Consider the following 19533-nt stretch of genomic DNA (forward strand, 5'->3'; position numbering starts at 1 on the left):
ATACTGCTGAATCAATTTTGGATACTGTTCCTCCACAATCTAACAATGTTGATTTTACTTTTTCGTACCACTTTAAGGATGTATTAACAAGACCATATACACATTTGTTAAGGCGCAAGACTTTACCAGTTGCTTAAGCTTCTTTATGAGGTCTCAAGTAGACTTCTCTTTGCATTTTCTCCCCATGGGAAAGCAGTTTTAATGTCCGCTGAATCAATTGACCATCTTTTACTAGCAATAATTGATAAAATTAGTCGTAGAGACTGCTTTTCACATGTTGGCGAATTCTTTGGTATCTCATCTAGGCTGTCTTCTTCAAAACCTTTTGCTACCAATCTAGCTTTTCTATGAAATTCGTTCTCTAATTCTTTCATAGTATAAACCCATCTTGTGGAAATACAGTTTTGACCATTGTCTTCAACTTCTTCATAAACATTGTGCTTTCTCCAGTTATCCAGTTCTGCCTCTCTAGCCTCAGTTAAATCAATATCACTTAAAAGTACATCCTCATTCACCTCATCTGATTGGTTAACAACTTTCAAATCATTAACTGTTCTTAGATCAATTGATATCTGATCACCTCTCATATTTTCTGGCTGATTATATTCTATATTGTACCAGCTCTTTTTAACAGTTGTAGCCTTTCCTGCCCTGCCTAAAATTATTGCTTCTCTTGTGTCATTTTCACCAGGGATTTTAAAATTCACTATCTGATCCTTCTTTGCTTTCATACAATCATTTGCCTGTGACTCAGGATTATGTTCCATACTTTCCTCATGTATATCATTCTCTGCCTGATTTTCGAAATCAAAACTGTCTCTCCCTTCAGATTAAGGACCATCTTCACCATGCAAACTACCATTCAAGCTACCAGCATGACTATCATTTTGATCAGCACTTTCGTCTGCAGATTCTTCAACATTTTCTTGGTTTTCATCATTCTCAGTATCATTTTGATGAGGCTCTTCATTGTCACTCGAATAGTATACTAAGTCATGATCTGGTTCAGTGTTGTTGTTATATGTCGCAGCTTGCGGCTAACGCACAGGAGTTGACTTTGTTGTATGCTTATGAATAATCTTTTGTTTTCTTTCAACATTAATGTGTCTTTTTATTCTACTTTCATGTACACGCACAAATGTACCTCCATATCGTACAAAAACAACTACTAGTACGTTATCTTGACGAATTACCCAGCCTGGTCCTTTCCACTTATTGTCTCGAAGGAAGAAAACGTTGTACCTTCTGATGCAGGAGGCTTGTTAACTATAGTCGATGGCATGTTTGGGTTCCTTCCAAAAACTATTTGATATGGACTGTAGCCATAGACATTCAACAAACTGTTCTTAGCATGAACTGCCCAACTGACGGAAGTCTCCAATGAAAGGTTAGAGCTTTTTCTCATTTTATTGATTGTTTCTGTAAGCGTTGCGTTGTGTCTTTCCACTACACCATTGGACCACGGACTACATCCTGCTGTTGTTTTTACTGACATGCTCAAGTTTTTTGCCATGTCTCTAAATATCTGTGAATTAAATTCACCTCCATTATCTGTGTAAACACCAACTTCAGGTGCACCATAAACGCCAACCCATATCTGCATGAACCTATCTACAATGACTTTAGAGTCCTTTCTTCTGATTATTGCAGCTGCACTCAATCTGCTAAATAAGTCAATAGCATGTAGATAATAAAAGTTATGGTCAATTTCATAAAGGTCCATTGCCACAATTTGATTGAAATCATTTGCATGTGAAAAGACAACCACTGGTTTAGCTTTTGCATGCTTGAACTTATGGCAAATTAAACACTTTGTGTGCAGATATCTTTAAGAATGTTCTTTGTTTCAGAATCAACAGAACCAGCACTTTGCAAAAGGGATACAAGTGTATCTGATGATGCATGTCCAAACTGCTTGTGCAACTTAAAAAGAATCTCCTATTTCTTCTTAAAAGATAATTTTGTATCAATGATAAAAACCTCCTCAGTCTCATTTTTATTTCTGTTTGTGCATTGCTTGTCTTTAATGTTGATACAGTAATGACCACTTGAAGTTAGGTTCACATCAACTAACTGTCCAAACATGGTAACCTTGTCATTGCTGAGATCTAGAATAGTGCTTGCTCTTTTCAGAGAGGTTTTACTTAACAATAACGGTATTTCATAATCCACCACTTCTGTTTCAATTGAGCACTTAACTGACCCAATTAGTGCTGGAATTTTCACTTTCTGATATGAATATAATGTTTGTCCATCACCAAATTTGAATGGTACATGACTTTCATTACAAGTAAGTTGATCAAGTCCTGTATCAAGTGATTCTACAAATTCGTATAACCATTTAGAACCTCACACTGTCTTGGAACATGCAGTATCAATAACTGCAGCATTGTAGGCTTCTGCGACAAACACTGTTAGAGGCTTAAATTTTTGTGCTGAGGTAAATAATGTTATGTTCACAATTTCATTTAACTCATCACTCTCATGTTCTGTTAAATTCACATCGAGCTGCTTGTGAGGACAATCCTTGACCCAATGAAATTTGGAATCACATATTATACATCTTGAGACATTTCCATTGAAGACTGGATTCATTTTAGTCTTAAGTCTACTAGAGTTGGTTGATCTATCAGCTCGATTCCGAGGAAAATTTCTTCTTGAACTTCGACCTCTCTGATAATACCCATCACTGACAAAAGCTGATTCTTCTTTTACAGTTACAACAGAGTCTCGTTCTCCAGGAAATTTTTTAAATTTTGATGCAAATATCCTATTCAAAGCAGATTTCATTGTGTCGAATTTAAGGTCAGAACATGCAGTTAATGCCAGCTGACGATTACTTTGACTTAACCCATCATTGTCAAGAAGTTTAAAAGCTAGAATTGCACCTGGGAGTACCATTTCATATTTCTTACATTTATTTTATCTCTGCTCAAACTCAATGATATAATCAGACATGCTTACATCATCTACTCTGTGGAACTGATCAAATACAGTATATGCAGCATAAGCCTGATCTATTTCATCCTTCTCAAAAAGCTTGTCCAACTCAGTTATCAGCTTATCTAGCTTATCAGCGTTCATTATCACTGAACTAGTATATATTTGTTTAGGGGCCAGCTGAAGGACGCCTCCGGGTGCGGGAATTTCTCGCTACATCGAAGACCTGTTGGTGACCTTCTGCTGTTGTTTTTTTCTATGGTCGGGTTGTTGTCTCTTTGGCACATTCCCCATTTCCATTCTCAATTTTATCTACTCCTTCGTCAACATTTAAATCACTGGGATCTACTTCTAGGGCTACTTCCCTTGGTTTTCCTTGTAGTGACAAAGCTAAAGCCAAACCTCTCTTCTTCTTGTCAAGATAAGTCACGAGTTGCCACATTAAAACTTCATTTTTCAATGTTGATAACTTTTATCTTTGGTCAAACCTGGTGGGTTCTTGTAACTAGGTGCTGTTGCCATCTGTATAAGCTCTGCTATCACTGTTGATTGACTATTTTTGGCTTCAATATAATTATATTGTCTATTCTTATGTCTTTACTAAACTATAAACTAAACCCACCAAGTAACATGTACCTGAAAATAATATAAACAAAATAATAGAAAACACAGTAGTTAACAACAACTAAACCCGTGTTAAAACACATTTGTAATAGTTTACGGCCATATGCATCAACTGTTTTGCCCATTGAACTTCTGTCAGAAATAATGAGGTTTACAACGTGCTCTACACTTTCAACATATTTATCTAGATCATCATTGAGTAAAAAATCACTTAATTCACCTATGCGGCTATTTAAATCTCCACACACCAAAACAATACCTTTATCCCTATAGTTATTTACAATACTTTCAATAATATCGTGAAAATCTATATCACATAATTGGTAATAATTAGATCTTTCGTGTGGTACATAAGAAAAACAAATAAAAATATCTTTATCAGTATTAAAGAAACTATGGTCAGGTTTTAACAGAATAATACCATCATTTAATTCTTTTTCAACAATAATACCGTTACATAAACAAATCTTACAAAAACAGCAATACCTCCTTCATTTCTAGTACCTATATATTTATTACGAAATACACAAGAAATTCTTTCAAAACCATTTATAACTAACAAGTTATTATTTTTTAACCATGTCTCACTGAGAAATAAAATATTATAATCATTTGTTAAGTCCAAAAAGTCATTATCTTTGTAGACTGAAGTTAAACCATGAACATTCCAACATTTATAACTAACAAGTATTATTTTTTAACCATGTCTCACTGAGAAATAAAGTATTATAATCATTTATTAAGTCCAAAAAGTCATTATCTTTGTAGACTGAAGTTAAACCATGAACATTCCAACATAGACATTTTAATTTACAAAATTGTTCTCTGGATTTGTCCTATGGCAAATATTCCTTCCCATTTACAAATATATGGTCTTTCACAAAGTAAGTCTTAAAGTCCCGTTCGCGTAAATCCATTACAATCGGCAGCTTTTCTTTTCTTCATTTCTGAAATACTGAAACATGTATCTTTTAGATTTTTTGCGTTTTTTCACCAAATCCCGGCTTTCAAAATTTGAAAACTTCACTAGAATCGGACGAGTCTTCTCACCATGCTTTCCTAGACGATAGGCCTCAGCAATAGATAACTTTGTGGCCACATTTTCTATTTTCAGACTTTCATCGCAAAATTTGTATATGATTTGGGTACATTGTTCACCTTCCGATTCCGGTATATTGTAAAATATCAAATTATTCCGCATGGACCTCATTTGAACGTCTATTAACTCGCTCTTCAGTTTGGTATTTTCCTTACGAATAACATCTAAGGTTTCCCCTATTTCATTTCTGATTTAATTTGCTTCGAAATCTTGTCAAGTTCAGTTATAAATTTAGAAAAAAACAACTTTCTGTGTATCAATATCGTTGCTGATAAGCTGGGAGCTTCTTTCTGCCTGGTCTATTCGATCGTCTATCGATTTGGCATTTTGTTCTTGTTTATTTACTTTAGAATTTATAGACGTAACTACCGAGTCAATTTGTTCGAGCTTACCCAACTTAATTTCAAAGCTATCCATTCTTCGGAACATTTCGTCAACCAAACTTGGCCTTTGTTCTGGAAATTGTTGGGCGAGAGTTGATGTGTGATGGACTTGGTGTAAAGGATACAACATTATACCGGGGTTACCGTTAATAGGTGTAGAGCAAAGATGTTGACTCTGGTTCTGCATTTGGAACATCGGACTGGGGCTTTGTGAATACATTAAATTTGTATCGTTAAAGTACCGTGGTTGATTAAAGCTACACATTAAATTCACATTATCTACTGTAGAAAAGGTTTCCTTGTTTACATTTCGAACATCATCTGAACCATTCAAGTGTTCACTTATGTGTTCCTCTTTGTTTACGTTTGATAACTTTTTTTTATTCCTTTATTTACTTTTCTTTTTGGACGGTTTTTTCTTCTTTTTTTTTACAACAAATAAATATTCTTTATTCTTCAAATTGCTTGTTACAACTTTACTTCATTGTCCAAGCTTCAATAAAATATCCCTGTGAAATGCTTTCCGAGTATCCAGGAAAATACACAGAATATAATAAAATATAAACATTGTTTTGTTTTTTCCATCAATTAAATCAATTTTAACTTTATGAAAAATACATTTTGAGATACTGTTTTGTTCTTATTCATAAACCTCCGTATCATACACATCTAAAAATTTCAGTTTTTGCTCGGATACATAGTACGACTTGTAAATACAAAAACCTAGTATTGTCAAGAAATAATTAAAACCGTTATATCCTTGATCTGATTTTTTGTATCCAAATACTATATGTTTTGCTAATATCTTGTTTTGAAAATTAATTTTTGATAGAAGATAATGCACTTTCTCCCAAAAATCTTTCAAAAATGAACATGTAATAAAGAAATGCAACTAATCTTATTCTTTTGTTTAACAAAAATTGCATTTATCGGTTTTTTTTCTTAACTGATTCATCAAAAGCAGTATAATCACTTGTGTTGCTATTGCTGTTACTGTTATTTGTTCTTTTGACACCTCTGCGAGGCATATTACCATAAAATTTTCACATTTTCTTTCTCTCATTAAAAAAACACTGCCGTCCTCCATTTGTCACATGACTGTCAGATCATATCAGCCGTTGATATTCATATAAAATTTGACCTTTTGGATTATAGCTCTTCATCTTTTATATAAGCTTTGGATTTCAAATATTTTGGCCACGAGCATCACTGAAGAGACATGTATTGTCGAAATGCGCATCTGGTGCAAGAAAATTGGTACCGTTAATTTTATTAAAAGAGGTAAAGATGAAGAAGAAAAAATTAAAATTTTTATTTTTTAATTGTTCTAAGGTAGAAAAATAAGTAAATGTATTATTCTGCTATGTTTTTGCATTCAATTTTATCTTTTCACAAAAAAACATAAGTTTAAGGAGATTATTGTGAGATGACAAAAAAGGGAAAGTAACTTGAATTGTTTTTAAAACAAAATTTAAATACACAAATTATTTACGACCTAAAGCTACGGTAATTGGTGCTAATTAACAGTGTGTTAGACACCAAAGCTGTCAAGTGCAGCCATGCACTAAAATTGGTCACTTGATTTGAAATCACACAGGTAGTTGAACTTCTTGTCCAGGAAGAAATACGAATTTACTGAATATTTCAAAAAAATATCTCTTACGAAATCAGTCTAAAGGCTAAGGAATCCGGGTGAAAACGGTCTATTTTCCGAATCCCGGGTTATCTGGTCACCCGGCGGGCAGGACGGTGACCCCTCAGAATTGTGAAAAACTCACAGGATCCAGGTCAGTTGACAGGTATGTTTTAAGCACGATCAACAATAGTCGAAAGCACCTTCGGTACCTCTTGGATCATACAGAACAAAATTGGGATTTACCATACTACTGCAACAGGGACTGAATAATAGCATGGAGATTCAAGTACATATACTAGTATACGTCTGCATTTCTTAAGGATATGCAACTGAATAGCTTGTATTGGTGGAAACGTTGCTTAGTTTGTTAAGTATACGTAATATCTAAGTAATTTAATGTATTTTATTTTACTCCGCTGGGATTTCCCCAGGTCGTTTGTTCTCTTAGTAAAGTCGGGTTGCTTATATACATAATAACTAGAGGCTCTTTAGAGCCTGTGTCGCTCACCTTGGTCTATAGATGTGAATATTAAACAAAGGACACAGATGGATTCATGATAAAATTGTGTTTTGGTGATGGTGATGTGTTTGAAGATCTTACTTTACTGAACATTCTTGCTGCTTACCATTATGAGGGTCTGGATGGGGGGTGGGGGGGGGGGGGGTGAGTTGTCTGTTATTCTGTAACATTTAATTTTCACCCCTTTTTTCTCTAATCTTTAAAAAATTAACGACTTTTTTTGGCCTGTTATTCTCTAATCTTCCATTTTTTAAGGGCATTATTCTTTAATCATTTCACCCCATCCAAATCCTCCATTATCCCTATCTATAATGAACTTGGCCCAGTAGTTTCAGAAAAATGTTAGTGAAAATTCACAAATTTTATGAAAATTGTTAAAAATTGACTATAAAGGGCAATAACTCCTTAGGGGGTCAATTGACCATTTTGGTCATGTTGACTTACTTTTAGGTCTACTTTGCTGTACATTTTTGCTGTTTACAGTTTATCTCTATTTATAACAATATTCAAGATAATAACAAACTAGAGGCTCTAAAGAGCCTGTGTCGCTCACCTTGGTCTTGTACATATTAAACAATGGACACGGATAAATTCATGACATAATTGTGTTTTGGTGATAGTGATGTGTTTGTAGATCTTACTTTACTGAACATTCTTGTTGCTACAATTATCTCTATCTATAATGAACTTGGCCCAGTAATTACAGTGGAAAATATTTTCTAAAAATTTACAAAAATTTATGAAAAAATGTAAAAAATTAACTATAAAGGGCAATAACTCCTTAAGGGGTCAATTGACTATTTTGGTCATGCAAACTTATTTGTAGATTTTATTTTGCTGAACGTTATTGCTGTATACAGTTTATCTCTATCTATAATAATATTCAAGATAATAACAAACCAGGTGCTCCGCAGGGCGCAGCTTTATACGACCGCAGAGTTCGAACCCTGAACAGTTGGGGCAAGTATGGACATAATATTCAAGCGTGATACAGCTCTGAATTTGGATTGTGATCACATTTTTGACATTACATGTTTTTTTTTACACAAAACAAATGCCAAGATTTTACAAATCAATTAAAGATTTCTTCTTCAAACTTTTTAAATCTAAAATTAAATAGTTGACACAGCATAGGTTTCTGACACAGAATGAATGTGGTGTAATGAACTTAAAAGTTTTTTTTTGCCTTTGAGCAATTCACTATGCTGTTGAATATTAATCCTCTCAAAAAAATGTTTGAAGAAATTTTCTTTTTATTTATGAAATCTGAAATGAGAAAAATTCACCCCCCCTTTTTTCACATCCCCGTTTCCCTTTTTCCAAAACTGATATCAATTCTAATTTCTAATGGAGTTTGCAACAATAACTACTCTTTTAAATACATCATAAAATATTAAAATGTAAAATAAAGTGCTTGTTATCACTGAATGGTAAAGATTGGTTGGTAGTAAAAGTGAATATACATTGTTTATTGTATAAAACAATAAAAAAAACTTCATCAGCAACATTTTATATTGGCAAATTTCCAATGAAGGTATTTACATAAAGTTATTGGCAAATAAAAATAGAAAATGACATCATAGTCATGTCTGGCAAATGTCCAACATACATTATCTAAAAACATTTTAGATAAGATAAGGAAAAAAAGCTTCATCAGCAACATTTTATATTGGCAAATTTCCAATGAAGTTATTTACATAAAGTTATTGGCAAATAAAAATAGAAAATGACATCATAGTCATGTCTGGCAAATTTCCAACATATATTATCAACTACTATTCTATACAAAGAAAGATAACTCCAACTGAAAATTAATTGCTTTTGCACAATATTGTGAAATTAGATATTTCTTGCTATTGTGCAATACTGTGCAATTGAAAATTTCTTGCTATTGCACAATACTTGATATGGAATCCTGATTTGGACCAACTTGAAAACTGGGCCCATAATCAAAAATCAAAGTACATATTTAGATAAAGCATATCAAATAAGCCCAAGAATTTAATTTTTGTTAAAATCAAACTTAGTTTAATTTTGGACCCTTTGGACCTTAATGTAGACCAATTTGAAAACTGGACCAAATCTTAAGAATCTACATACACAGTTAGATTTGGCATATCAAAGAACCCATTTATTCAATTTTTGATAAAAATCAAACAAAGTTTAATTTTGGACCCCCATTTGGACCAATTTGAAAACTAGGCCAATAATTAAAAATCTAAGTACATTTTTAAATTCAGCATATCAAAGAACCCCAAGGATTCAATTTTTGTTAAAATTAAACTAAGTTTAATTTTGGACCCTTTGGACCTTAATGTAGACCAATTTGAAAACGGGACCAAAAATTAAGAATCTACATACATAGTTAGATTCGGCATATCAAAGAACCCCAATTATTCAATTTTTGATGAAATCACACAAAGTTCAATTTTGGACCCTTTGGGCCCCTTTTTCCTAAACTGTTAGGACCAAAACTCCCAAAATCAAACCCAACCTTCCTTTTATGGTCATAAACCTTGTGTTTAAATTTCATAGATTTCTATTTACTTATACTAAAGTTATGGTGCAAAAACCAAGAATAATGCTTATTTGGGCCCCTTTTTGGCCCCTAATTCATAAACTGTTGTGACCTCAACTCCAAAAATCAATCCCAACCTTCCTTTTGTGGTCATAAACCTTGTGTTAAAATTTCATTGATTTCTATTCACTTATACTAAAGTTATTGTGCGAAAACCAAGAATAATGCTTATTTGGGCCCTTAATTCCTAAACTGTTAGGACCAAAACTCCCAAAATCAATACCAACCTTCCTTTTGTGGTCATAAACCTTGTGTCAAAATTTCATAGATTTCTATTCACTTAAACTAAAGTTATAGTGCGAAAACGACGCAGACGACGACGCCAACGTGATAGCAATATACGACCAAAAAATTAAAAAATTTTGCGGTCGTATAAAAATTGAACCCAATTTTTTTAATCACATCCCCCTTTCCCTTATTCCAAAACTAATCTCAATTAAAATTTCTAATGGAGTTTGCAACAATAACTACTCATTTAAATACATCATAAAATATTAAGATGTAAAAAAACTGTTTGTTATCACTGAATGGTAAAGATTATTTTAATTTATCAGTTGGTAGTAAAAAGTGAATATACATTGTATATAGTACATTTTTGGATTCAGCATATCAAAGAACCCCAAGATTTCAATTTTTGTTAAAATCAGACTAAGTTTAATTTTGGACCCTTTGGACTTTAGCGTAGACCAATTTGAAAACAGGACCAAAAATGAAGAATCTACATACACAGTTAGATTTGGTATATCAAAGAACCCCATTCATTCAATTTTTGATGAAACTGGGCTAATAATCAAGAATCTAAGTACATTTTTAGATTCAGCATATCAAAGAACCTAACTGATTCATTTTTTGTCAAAATCAAACTAAGTTTAATTTTGGACCCTTTGGACCTTAATGTACACCAATTTGAAAACGGGACCAAAAGTTAAGAATCTACATACACAGTCATGACAGTTAGATTCGGCATATCAAAGAACCCCAATTATTCAATTTGGATGAAATCAAACAAAGTTTAATTTTGGACCCTTTGGGCCCCTTATTCTGTTGGGACCAAAACTCCCAAAATCAATACCAACCTTCCTTTTATGGTCATAAACCTTGTGTTTAAATTTCATAGATTTCTATTTACTTATACTAACGTTATGGTGCGAAAACCAAGAAAAATGCTTATTTGGGTCCCGTTTTGGCCCCTTATTCCTAAACTGTTGGGACCTAAACTCCCAAAATCAATACCAACCTTCCTTTTGTAGTCATTAACATTGTGTTTAAATTTCATTGATTTCTATTTACTTAAACTAAAGTTATTGTGCCCTTTTTTGGCCCCTAATCCCTAAACTGTTGAAACCAAAACTCCCAAAATCAATCCCAACCGTTCTTTTGTGGTCATAAACCTTGTGTCAAAATTTCATAGATTTCTATTAACTTAAACTAAAGTTATAGTGCGAAAACCAAGAAAATGCTTATTTGGGCCCTTTTTGGCCCATAATTCCTAAAATGTTGGGACCAAAACTCACAAAATCAATACCAACCTTCCTTTTGTGGTCATAAACCTTGTGTTAAAATTTCAAAGATTTCCATTCCCTTTTACTAAAGTTAGAGTGCGAAAACTAAAAGTATTCGGACGACGACGACGACGCAGACGACGACGACGACTCAGACGACGACTCAGACGACGACGCAGACGACGACGCCAACGTGATAGCAATATACGACGAAAAATTTTTCAAATTTTGCGGTCGTATAAAAACGGGAAAATTTCCTTAAAATTACCAATTCAGAACAGTAACCTAACAACGGTTTGTCCGATTCATGTGAAAACATCAGGGCAGATAGATCTTGACCTGATAAACACTTTTACCGCATGTCAGATTTGCTCTAAATGCTTTGGTTTTTGAGTAATAAGCCAAAACTGCATTTTACCCCTATGTTCTATTATTAGCCGTGGCAGCCATTTTGGTTGATTGTCCAGGTCACGCCACACATTTTTTAAACAAGTTACCCCAATGATGACTGTGGCCAAGATTAGTTTAATTTGGCCCAGTAGTTTCAGAGAAGAAGATATTTGTAAAAGATTACTAAGATTTACGAACTTGAAGCTCTAAAGAGCCTGTGTCGCTCACCTTGGTCTATGTGAAAATTAAACAAAGGATGCAGATGGATTCATGACAAAATTGTGTTTTGGTGATGGTGATGTGTTTGTAAATCTTACTTTACTGAACATTCTTGCTGCTTACAATTATCTCTATCTATAATGAACTTGGCCCAGTAGTTTCAGAGGAGAAGATTTTTGTAAAAGATTACTAAGATTTACGAAAAATGGTTCAAAATTGACTATAAAGGGCAATTACTCCTAAAGGGGTCAACTGACCATTTCAGTCATGTTGACTTATTTGTAAATCTTACTTTGCTGAACATTATTGCTGTTTACAGTTCATCTCTCTCTATAATAATATTCAAGATAATAACCAAAAACAGCAAAATTTCGTTAAAATTACCAATTCAGGGGCAGCAACCCAACAACAGGTACTCCGATTCATCTGAAAATTGCAGGGCAGATAGATCTTGACCTGATAATCAATTTTACTTCATGTCAGATTTGCTCTAAATGCTTTGGTTTTTGAGTTATAAGCCAAAAACTGAATTTTACCCCTATGTTCTATTTTTAGCCGTGGCGGCCATCTTGGTTGGTTGACCGGGTCACGCCACACTTTTTTTTTAAACTAGATACCACAATGATGATTGTGGCCAAGTTTGGTTTAATTTGGCCCAGTAGTTTCAGAGGAGAAGACTTTTGTAATAGATTACTAAGATTTACGAAAAATGGTTAAAAATTGACTATAAAGGGCAATAACTCCTAAAGGGTTCAACTGACCATTTCGGTCATGTTGACTTATTTATAAATCTTACTTTGCTGAACATTATTGCTGTTTACAGTTTATCTCTATCTATAATAATATTCAAGATAAATAACCAAAAACAGCAAAATTTCTTTAAAATTACCAATTCAGGGGCAGCAACCCAACAACAGGTAGTCCGATTCATCTGTTAATTTCAGGGCAGATAGATCTTGACCTGATAATCAATTTTACTTCATGTCAGATTTGCTCTAAATGCTTTGGTTTTTGAGTTATAAGCCAAAAACTGAATTTTACCCCTATGTTCTATTTTTAGCCGTGGCGGCCATCTTGGTTGGTTGACCGGGTCACGCCACACATTTTTTAAACTAGATACCCCAATGATGATTGTGGCCAAGTTTGGTTTAATTTGGCCCAGTAGTTTCAGAGGAGAAGACTTTTGTAATAGATTACTAAGATTTACGAAAAATGGTTAAAAATTGACTATAAAGGGCAATAACTCCTAAAGGGGTCAACTGACCATTTCGGTCATGTTGACTTATTTATAAATCTTACTTTGCTGAACATTATTGCTGTTTACAGTTTATCTCTATCTATAATAATATTCAAGATAAATAACCAAAAACAGCAAAATTTCTTTAAAATTACCAATTCAGGGGCAGCAACCCAACAACAGGTAGTCCGATTCATCTGTTAATTTCAGGGCAGATAGATCTTGACCTGATAATCAATTTTACTTCATGTCAGATTTGCTCTAAATACTTTGGTTTCAGAGTTATAAGCCAAAATCTACATTTCACCCCTATGTTCTATTTTTAGCCATGGCTGCCATCTTGGTTGGTTGGCCGGGTCACGCCACACATTTTTTAAACAAGATACCCCAAAGATGATTGTGGCCAAGTTTGGATTAATTTGGCCATGTAGTTTCAGAGGAGAAGATTTTTGTAATAGATTACTAAGATTTACGAAAAATGGTTCAAAGTTGACTATAAAGGGCAATTACTCCTAAAGGGGTCAACTGACCATTTCAGTCATGTTGACTTATTTGTAAATCTTACTTTGCTGAACATTATTGCTGTTTACAGTTTATTTCTAGGAGTTATTGCCCTTTATAGTCAATTTTTAACCATTTTTCGTAAATCGTAGTAATCTTTTCATCTGAAACTACTGGGCCAAATTTAACCAAGCTTAGCCATAATCATCATTGGGGTATCTTGTTAAAAAAAATTGTCCGGTAACTCGGCCAACAAACCAAGATGGCCACCATGGCTAAAAATAGAACATGGGGTAAAATGCAGTTTTTGGCTTATAACTCAAAAACCAAAGCATTAAGAGCAAATATGACAAGAAGTAAAATTGTAGATCAGGTCACGATCTATCTGCCCTGGAATTTTCAGATGAATCGGATAATCGGTTGTTAGGTTGCTGCCCCTGAATTGGTAATATTTAGGAAATTTTGCTGGTTTTTTTTGGTTATTATCTTGAATATTATTATAGATAGAGATAAACTGTAAACAGCAATAATGTACAGCAAAGTAAGAACTAAAAATAAGTCAGTATTACCAAAATAGTCAATTGACCCCCTAAGGAGTTATTGCCCTTCACAGTCAATTTTTAACAATTTTCTTAAAATTTGAAGATTTTCAATAACATTTTCCACAGAAAGTACTGTTATAGATAGAGATAATTGTAAGCAGCAAGAATGTTTAGTAATGTAAGATCTACAAACACATCACCATCACCAAAACACAATTTTGTCATGAATCCATCTGTGTCCATTGCTTTATATTCACATAGACCAAGGTGAGCGACACAGGCTCTTTAGAGCCTCTAGTTTCTTTATTATTTATTTTTATTTTGAAAAATATTTAAAAAGACATAATCTTTCAATCAGTTTAATTGGGGTCTGGAGCTGGCTATCAGTAACTACTAGTAGTCCTTTGTTAATTTATGCATCATTGTCATTTTGTTTAGTTTCTTTTGTTACCTATTCTGACATCGGATTCAAACTTCTTTTGAAATGAGTTTTACTGTGCGTATTGTTGTGTATTTGTTTTTTCTACATTGGCAAGATGAAAAACGGGGGAGGGTGGTTTATATATCAAAAAACATGTTTAACCCCGCCGCATTTTTGCGCCTGTCCCAAGTCAGGAGCCTCTGGCCTTTTTTAGTCTTGTATGATTTAAATTTAGTTTCTTTTATATATTTAGGAGTTTAGTATGACGTCCATTATCACTGAACTAGTAATCATTTTTGTTTAGGGGCCAGCTGAAACATGACTCCGGGTTCATGGTTTTCTCGCTGCATTGAAGACCCATTGGTGCCCTTTGGTTGTAATCTGCTCTACAATCGAATTGTTGTCTCGTTAATATATTCCCCATTTCATTATCATTGTTTTATAGAAAAAAGTTTTCGTCTCTAAGAGAGAAAAAAATAATGCTCAACAATAGATAAATGCTCTGTGCCTTTTAAAGAGAATGTCCCTTACATAACAAGAAATTGTCAGGTAATGCAAAGGAATCCTGTCAAACCAAAAGCCACCAGGTGACATTAACATTCATATGTATTTCCAGAGTTTAGACTTTCTGTAATGTACCAATAAATATTTTATCTTTCCCTTGTACACACATGAAGAAATATATACCATAAGGATCTTTTAGAAAAAATGAATATCATTTAAAATTTTCGACTATTTGATTTTTGTTCAAAATAAATATTAATGCTACACCATAATTGTTTTGAAACAAATATCAGTACTCTAATTTAAATCTTATATTTAATAGTATTTTTTATTATTTCATAGACAACTAGACATCATTGCATCTGATTTTGTCATTAATTTTTTTTAATTCAATATAAGCAAAACCAGGTATTAAAACCGATAATGAAATTTTAACTTGTGCACAAAAAACTTGTGATTGCAAGCCTGTCTAAGTCGATTCATAAACAGTTGTGGTAAATTCTGACACAATGTTCAATAATCTATATTAAGAGAGATCCATACACTTTAACACTTAGTTTTTGTCTGGAACTAGAAAAATGCTTGTTTTGGGTCCCTTTTTCCTGCATGGTTAGAGCAATTTCCCACAAACTCAATACCTGCCTTCCCTTTGTGATATGGAACCAGATGGTAAAATGTCAGAGAGATCCATACATTTACACACAATTTTTTGAATTTAAAGTACAAATAATTTCAGAGAGATCCATTCACTTAAACTTTGGTAATTGTCCGGAAACCAATTTTTTTTCTGACGAAGATGCACACGACGATGACTTCATAGCATTTTACGAACCCATTGCGGTTGCATAAAAATATGACAAAGTTTGGGTTATTCCTGCTTTTAATGCAGGGACCCTCATTTACATTCAAAGATCGTCAGTAGAAAAAAAAATCCGGTATTGATTTATGTGACTTCCATATGTATTTTTTTTTTTATCTCAGTACCTTAATGTCTCCGTTAGCATCATGAAGCTTTTGCTTAAAATCTTCCACTTCAAATTCTAATGACTTATTTCTCTCTTTGCATGAAATCAACGAGCTTCCAAGATTCTGAAAGATAAAAAATATTTTAAAGAACTAGATATTTGCATTATACAACTGTTTTTTCTTTAAAAACTTATATTGATGACTCCCTATTGCAAGATCAGTACTATAATAAATGTTGTGAGAATACAGTAGTTTAGACAAACTTAATTGCATTTTTATGATTCAATTTCAATGAAAATAAATTGCTTCGCTGAGCGCTGCTGGATACGAACGCAGATGTTCAACACTGAAAAGTTGGGGCCAAAATGGACACAATATTCACGCTTGATACAGGTCTGAATTTGGATTGTAATTAATTTTTCGACACAGAATAACTGTAGTAAAAGAACTTCAAATTGGTTATATGATGACGACAACGACAACGTGATACCAATATACGACCAAACGTTTTTTAATTGTTTTGCGGTCGTATACAAATCAGTTATTATCACAACCCAGAGAATTGTTTTTCTTATGTTATATTATTGATTCAGCTGAATTTAAAATGTTTCAATCTGTAGAAAAGATATAAAATAAGAAGATGTGGTATGATTGCTAATGAGACCACTCTCCAAATGATACACAAATTAACAGCTATAGGTCACCGTAAAGTCTTCAACAATGAGCAAAGCCCATACTGCATAGTCAGATATAAATGACCCTGAAATCACAAGTGTTAAACATTGCAAACGAGAAAACTAATGTCCTATTTAATGTACAAAAATATGAACGAAAAACAAATGCGCAACACAGCGATAAACAACAACCACTGAATAACAGGCTCCTGAATTGGGACAAACACATACATACAGAATGTGGCTAGGTAACACATTTTATCGGAATCCCAACACTCCTCTAACCTGGAACAGTGGCGTAACAGTACAACATAAGACTGAATTATAAAAATCAGTTGAAAAAGGCTTCTTGACTGATCAGATGAATACAAATAGAAATACCTATAACAAAAACATAAAGTGAACATGGCTTGGTTCTAATACATCCCAACAACAACAAAATATTAAGAACAGATCTAAGAGTTCTCGCAATTACTGACAGGTAGTTCAAAGACAATAAAAACTAATAAAACAAACATTCTGTGAGTATTGCATGGCAATACATAGTCCACAACCGGTTAAAAATTCATTGTATTGGAACACAATTCCAACTAGATATATAACTTTTTATGGTGTAAACTATATACATGTAACAAATATCAAGTCAATATCTTCAACCATGACGAAAAAAGTGTTAAAAACTGATTATTCAAGTGAATTTTCTAAGTCCAAGGGCCATAACTCTGGACAAAATCATCAGACTGGACAAAATTCGAATTTGATCTTTACCTTGTCATGATAAAACAATACACTGAATATTAAATCATTATTTTTAAGCATGAAGAAAAAAGTGTGGAAAACTGATATGCCTGACTGACGGATGGACAGATGGACAGACAAACGGACAAAGGTGAAAACCTAAAGTTAATATTAATCAAAGGACACAGATGGATTCATGACAAAATTGTGTTTTGGTGTTTGTGATGTGTTTGAAGATCTTACTTTATAGGACAATCTTGCTGCTTACAATTATTTCTATCTATAACGAAATTGGCCCAGAAGTGACAATAGCAAACATTTTGTAAATATTAACAAAAAATTACAAAATTTATGAAAATTGTTTAAAAATTTACAATAAATGACAATAACTCCTTAAGGGGTCAATTGGCCATTTTGATCATGTTGACATATTTGTAGCTCTTACTTTGCTGTTCATTATTGCTGTTTACAGTTTATCTCTATTTATAATAATATTCAATATAATAACCAAAAGCTGCGAAATGTTCTTAAAATAATCAATTTAGGGGCAGCAACCCAACAACAAGTTGCCCGATTGGTCTGAAAAATTCAGGACAGATAGATCTTGACCTAATAAACAATTTTATTCACAGCAGATTTTCTCTAAATGCTTTGGTTTCAGAGATATGAGTAAAAACTGCATTTTACACTATGTACTATTTTTAGCCATGTTGGCAATCTTGGTTCACGGCCAGGTGATCCGACAATTCTTTTAAACTAGATACATTGTACCATAATGATAAATGTCGCCAAGTCTGGTTAAATTTGTCATAGTAGTTTAAGAGAAGATTTTTGTAAAAGATAACAACAAGAGTGCACACGCTGAAATGTCTCGCCTTCTTTACTAATCATTGATATTATGTTGATAGTCCTATATCTAAAGATTTACTAGAGGTTTCCAATAAAATGACATACGTACGTAACTCGACGTACGGACGCAATGGGACGGGTTATTTCCAACCATCAAATTTGATTGAATTCGCTCTAAAGTCTAAACAAAGTATAACAAGACTTTTAAAATCACACACTGGAATGATCGTCCATATGAATTTTTTTTATTATGACGAACAAATTATAGAAATATTGATATATTTATATTAATCACGTGTTTTTCCGGATTCCTGCCTTTATTTTACTGACATAAGACCACTTAACAAACGTATCCCATTCCTATCATGCGTACGATTCGAGTTATCTTTCGTGGTTTTAATTATGAAAATAATTTTTCAATATAGTTTGCATATAAACGCCCCATTATACTTTATTTCAATCTTTCTTTATAGTGTATCGATCTTTTTATTATATTGTTTCGGGAAAAATATTCAGAAGGATATGTTTCTGACAATTTCAGAAATATCGAAAGCAGAATTTGTCAGAATCTATCTTTATAAAGATTGCAAATTCATAACTATCGCTTTCATTTACTTTATAAAAAAAAGATTTTTCATTTATTATACAATATATGCATGGATAAAGAAATACCAATATATGTGTTAGTTTTTTTAAGAATTAAGGTGTGTTCGATAAGGTATTATTTTGTATCATTTTTTTTAACTGGAATGCTATCGGAGTCCGAATACAAAAGATGTTTCCAGGGAATATATGCAATATCCCTTGAAGTGAACTCACTAAGAGTATTTTATCTATTTTTTTTATGAAGAACTAAAAGGGGCCACCGAATTCTTTTTTATGTGTAAATTATTCACGGAAATGTTTAAGGAAAGTAACATTGAACAACTACATAACATAGTAAGATTTTGTTGCCGGATGCGAATCCAAGATGCATCATAAAGTGAATAAGTTAGATACGGATATTTTTTAAAGTAACAGACAAAGTATAACTCAACTCGCAAACAACTGATCAAAACAAAAGGTCATAACTGCGCGCTTTTTTTTACAAAGAACTTGTTACTTTTGGTAGGTTAAGTTTTGAACAGACATTTGACATTCCTACATTTTATGGAGTACTCTTCTACCTTGTTTAATATAAGCAATACTTTATTGTTCTCCCAGATATTAC

The 19533-nt window shown here is 33.0% G+C and overlaps 1 protein-coding gene across 3 annotated transcripts in view; it reads right to left on the reverse strand.

Annotated features, from left to right (window-relative positions):
• The window catches only part of LOC139525466 (coiled-coil domain-containing protein 149-like), a 193143-nt gene that overhangs the window by 106691 nt on the left and 66919 nt on the right, over nucleotides 1-19533 (reverse strand). For all 3 annotated transcript variants that reach the window (XM_071320820.1, XM_071320822.1, XM_071320821.1), the window contains exon 4: nucleotides 16081-16185. In XM_071320820.1, coding sequence (XP_071176921.1) covers nucleotides 16081-16185 — 105 coding nt within the window. The remainder of the gene's footprint in view (nucleotides 1-16080; nucleotides 16186-19533) is intronic.

The sequence above is a fragment of the Mytilus edulis genome, chromosome 5 (assembly GCF_963676685.1).
Source record: "Mytilus edulis chromosome 5, xbMytEdul2.2, whole genome shotgun sequence".
In the NCBI taxonomy this organism is placed as follows: domain Eukaryota; kingdom Metazoa; phylum Mollusca; class Bivalvia; order Mytilida; family Mytilidae; genus Mytilus; species Mytilus edulis.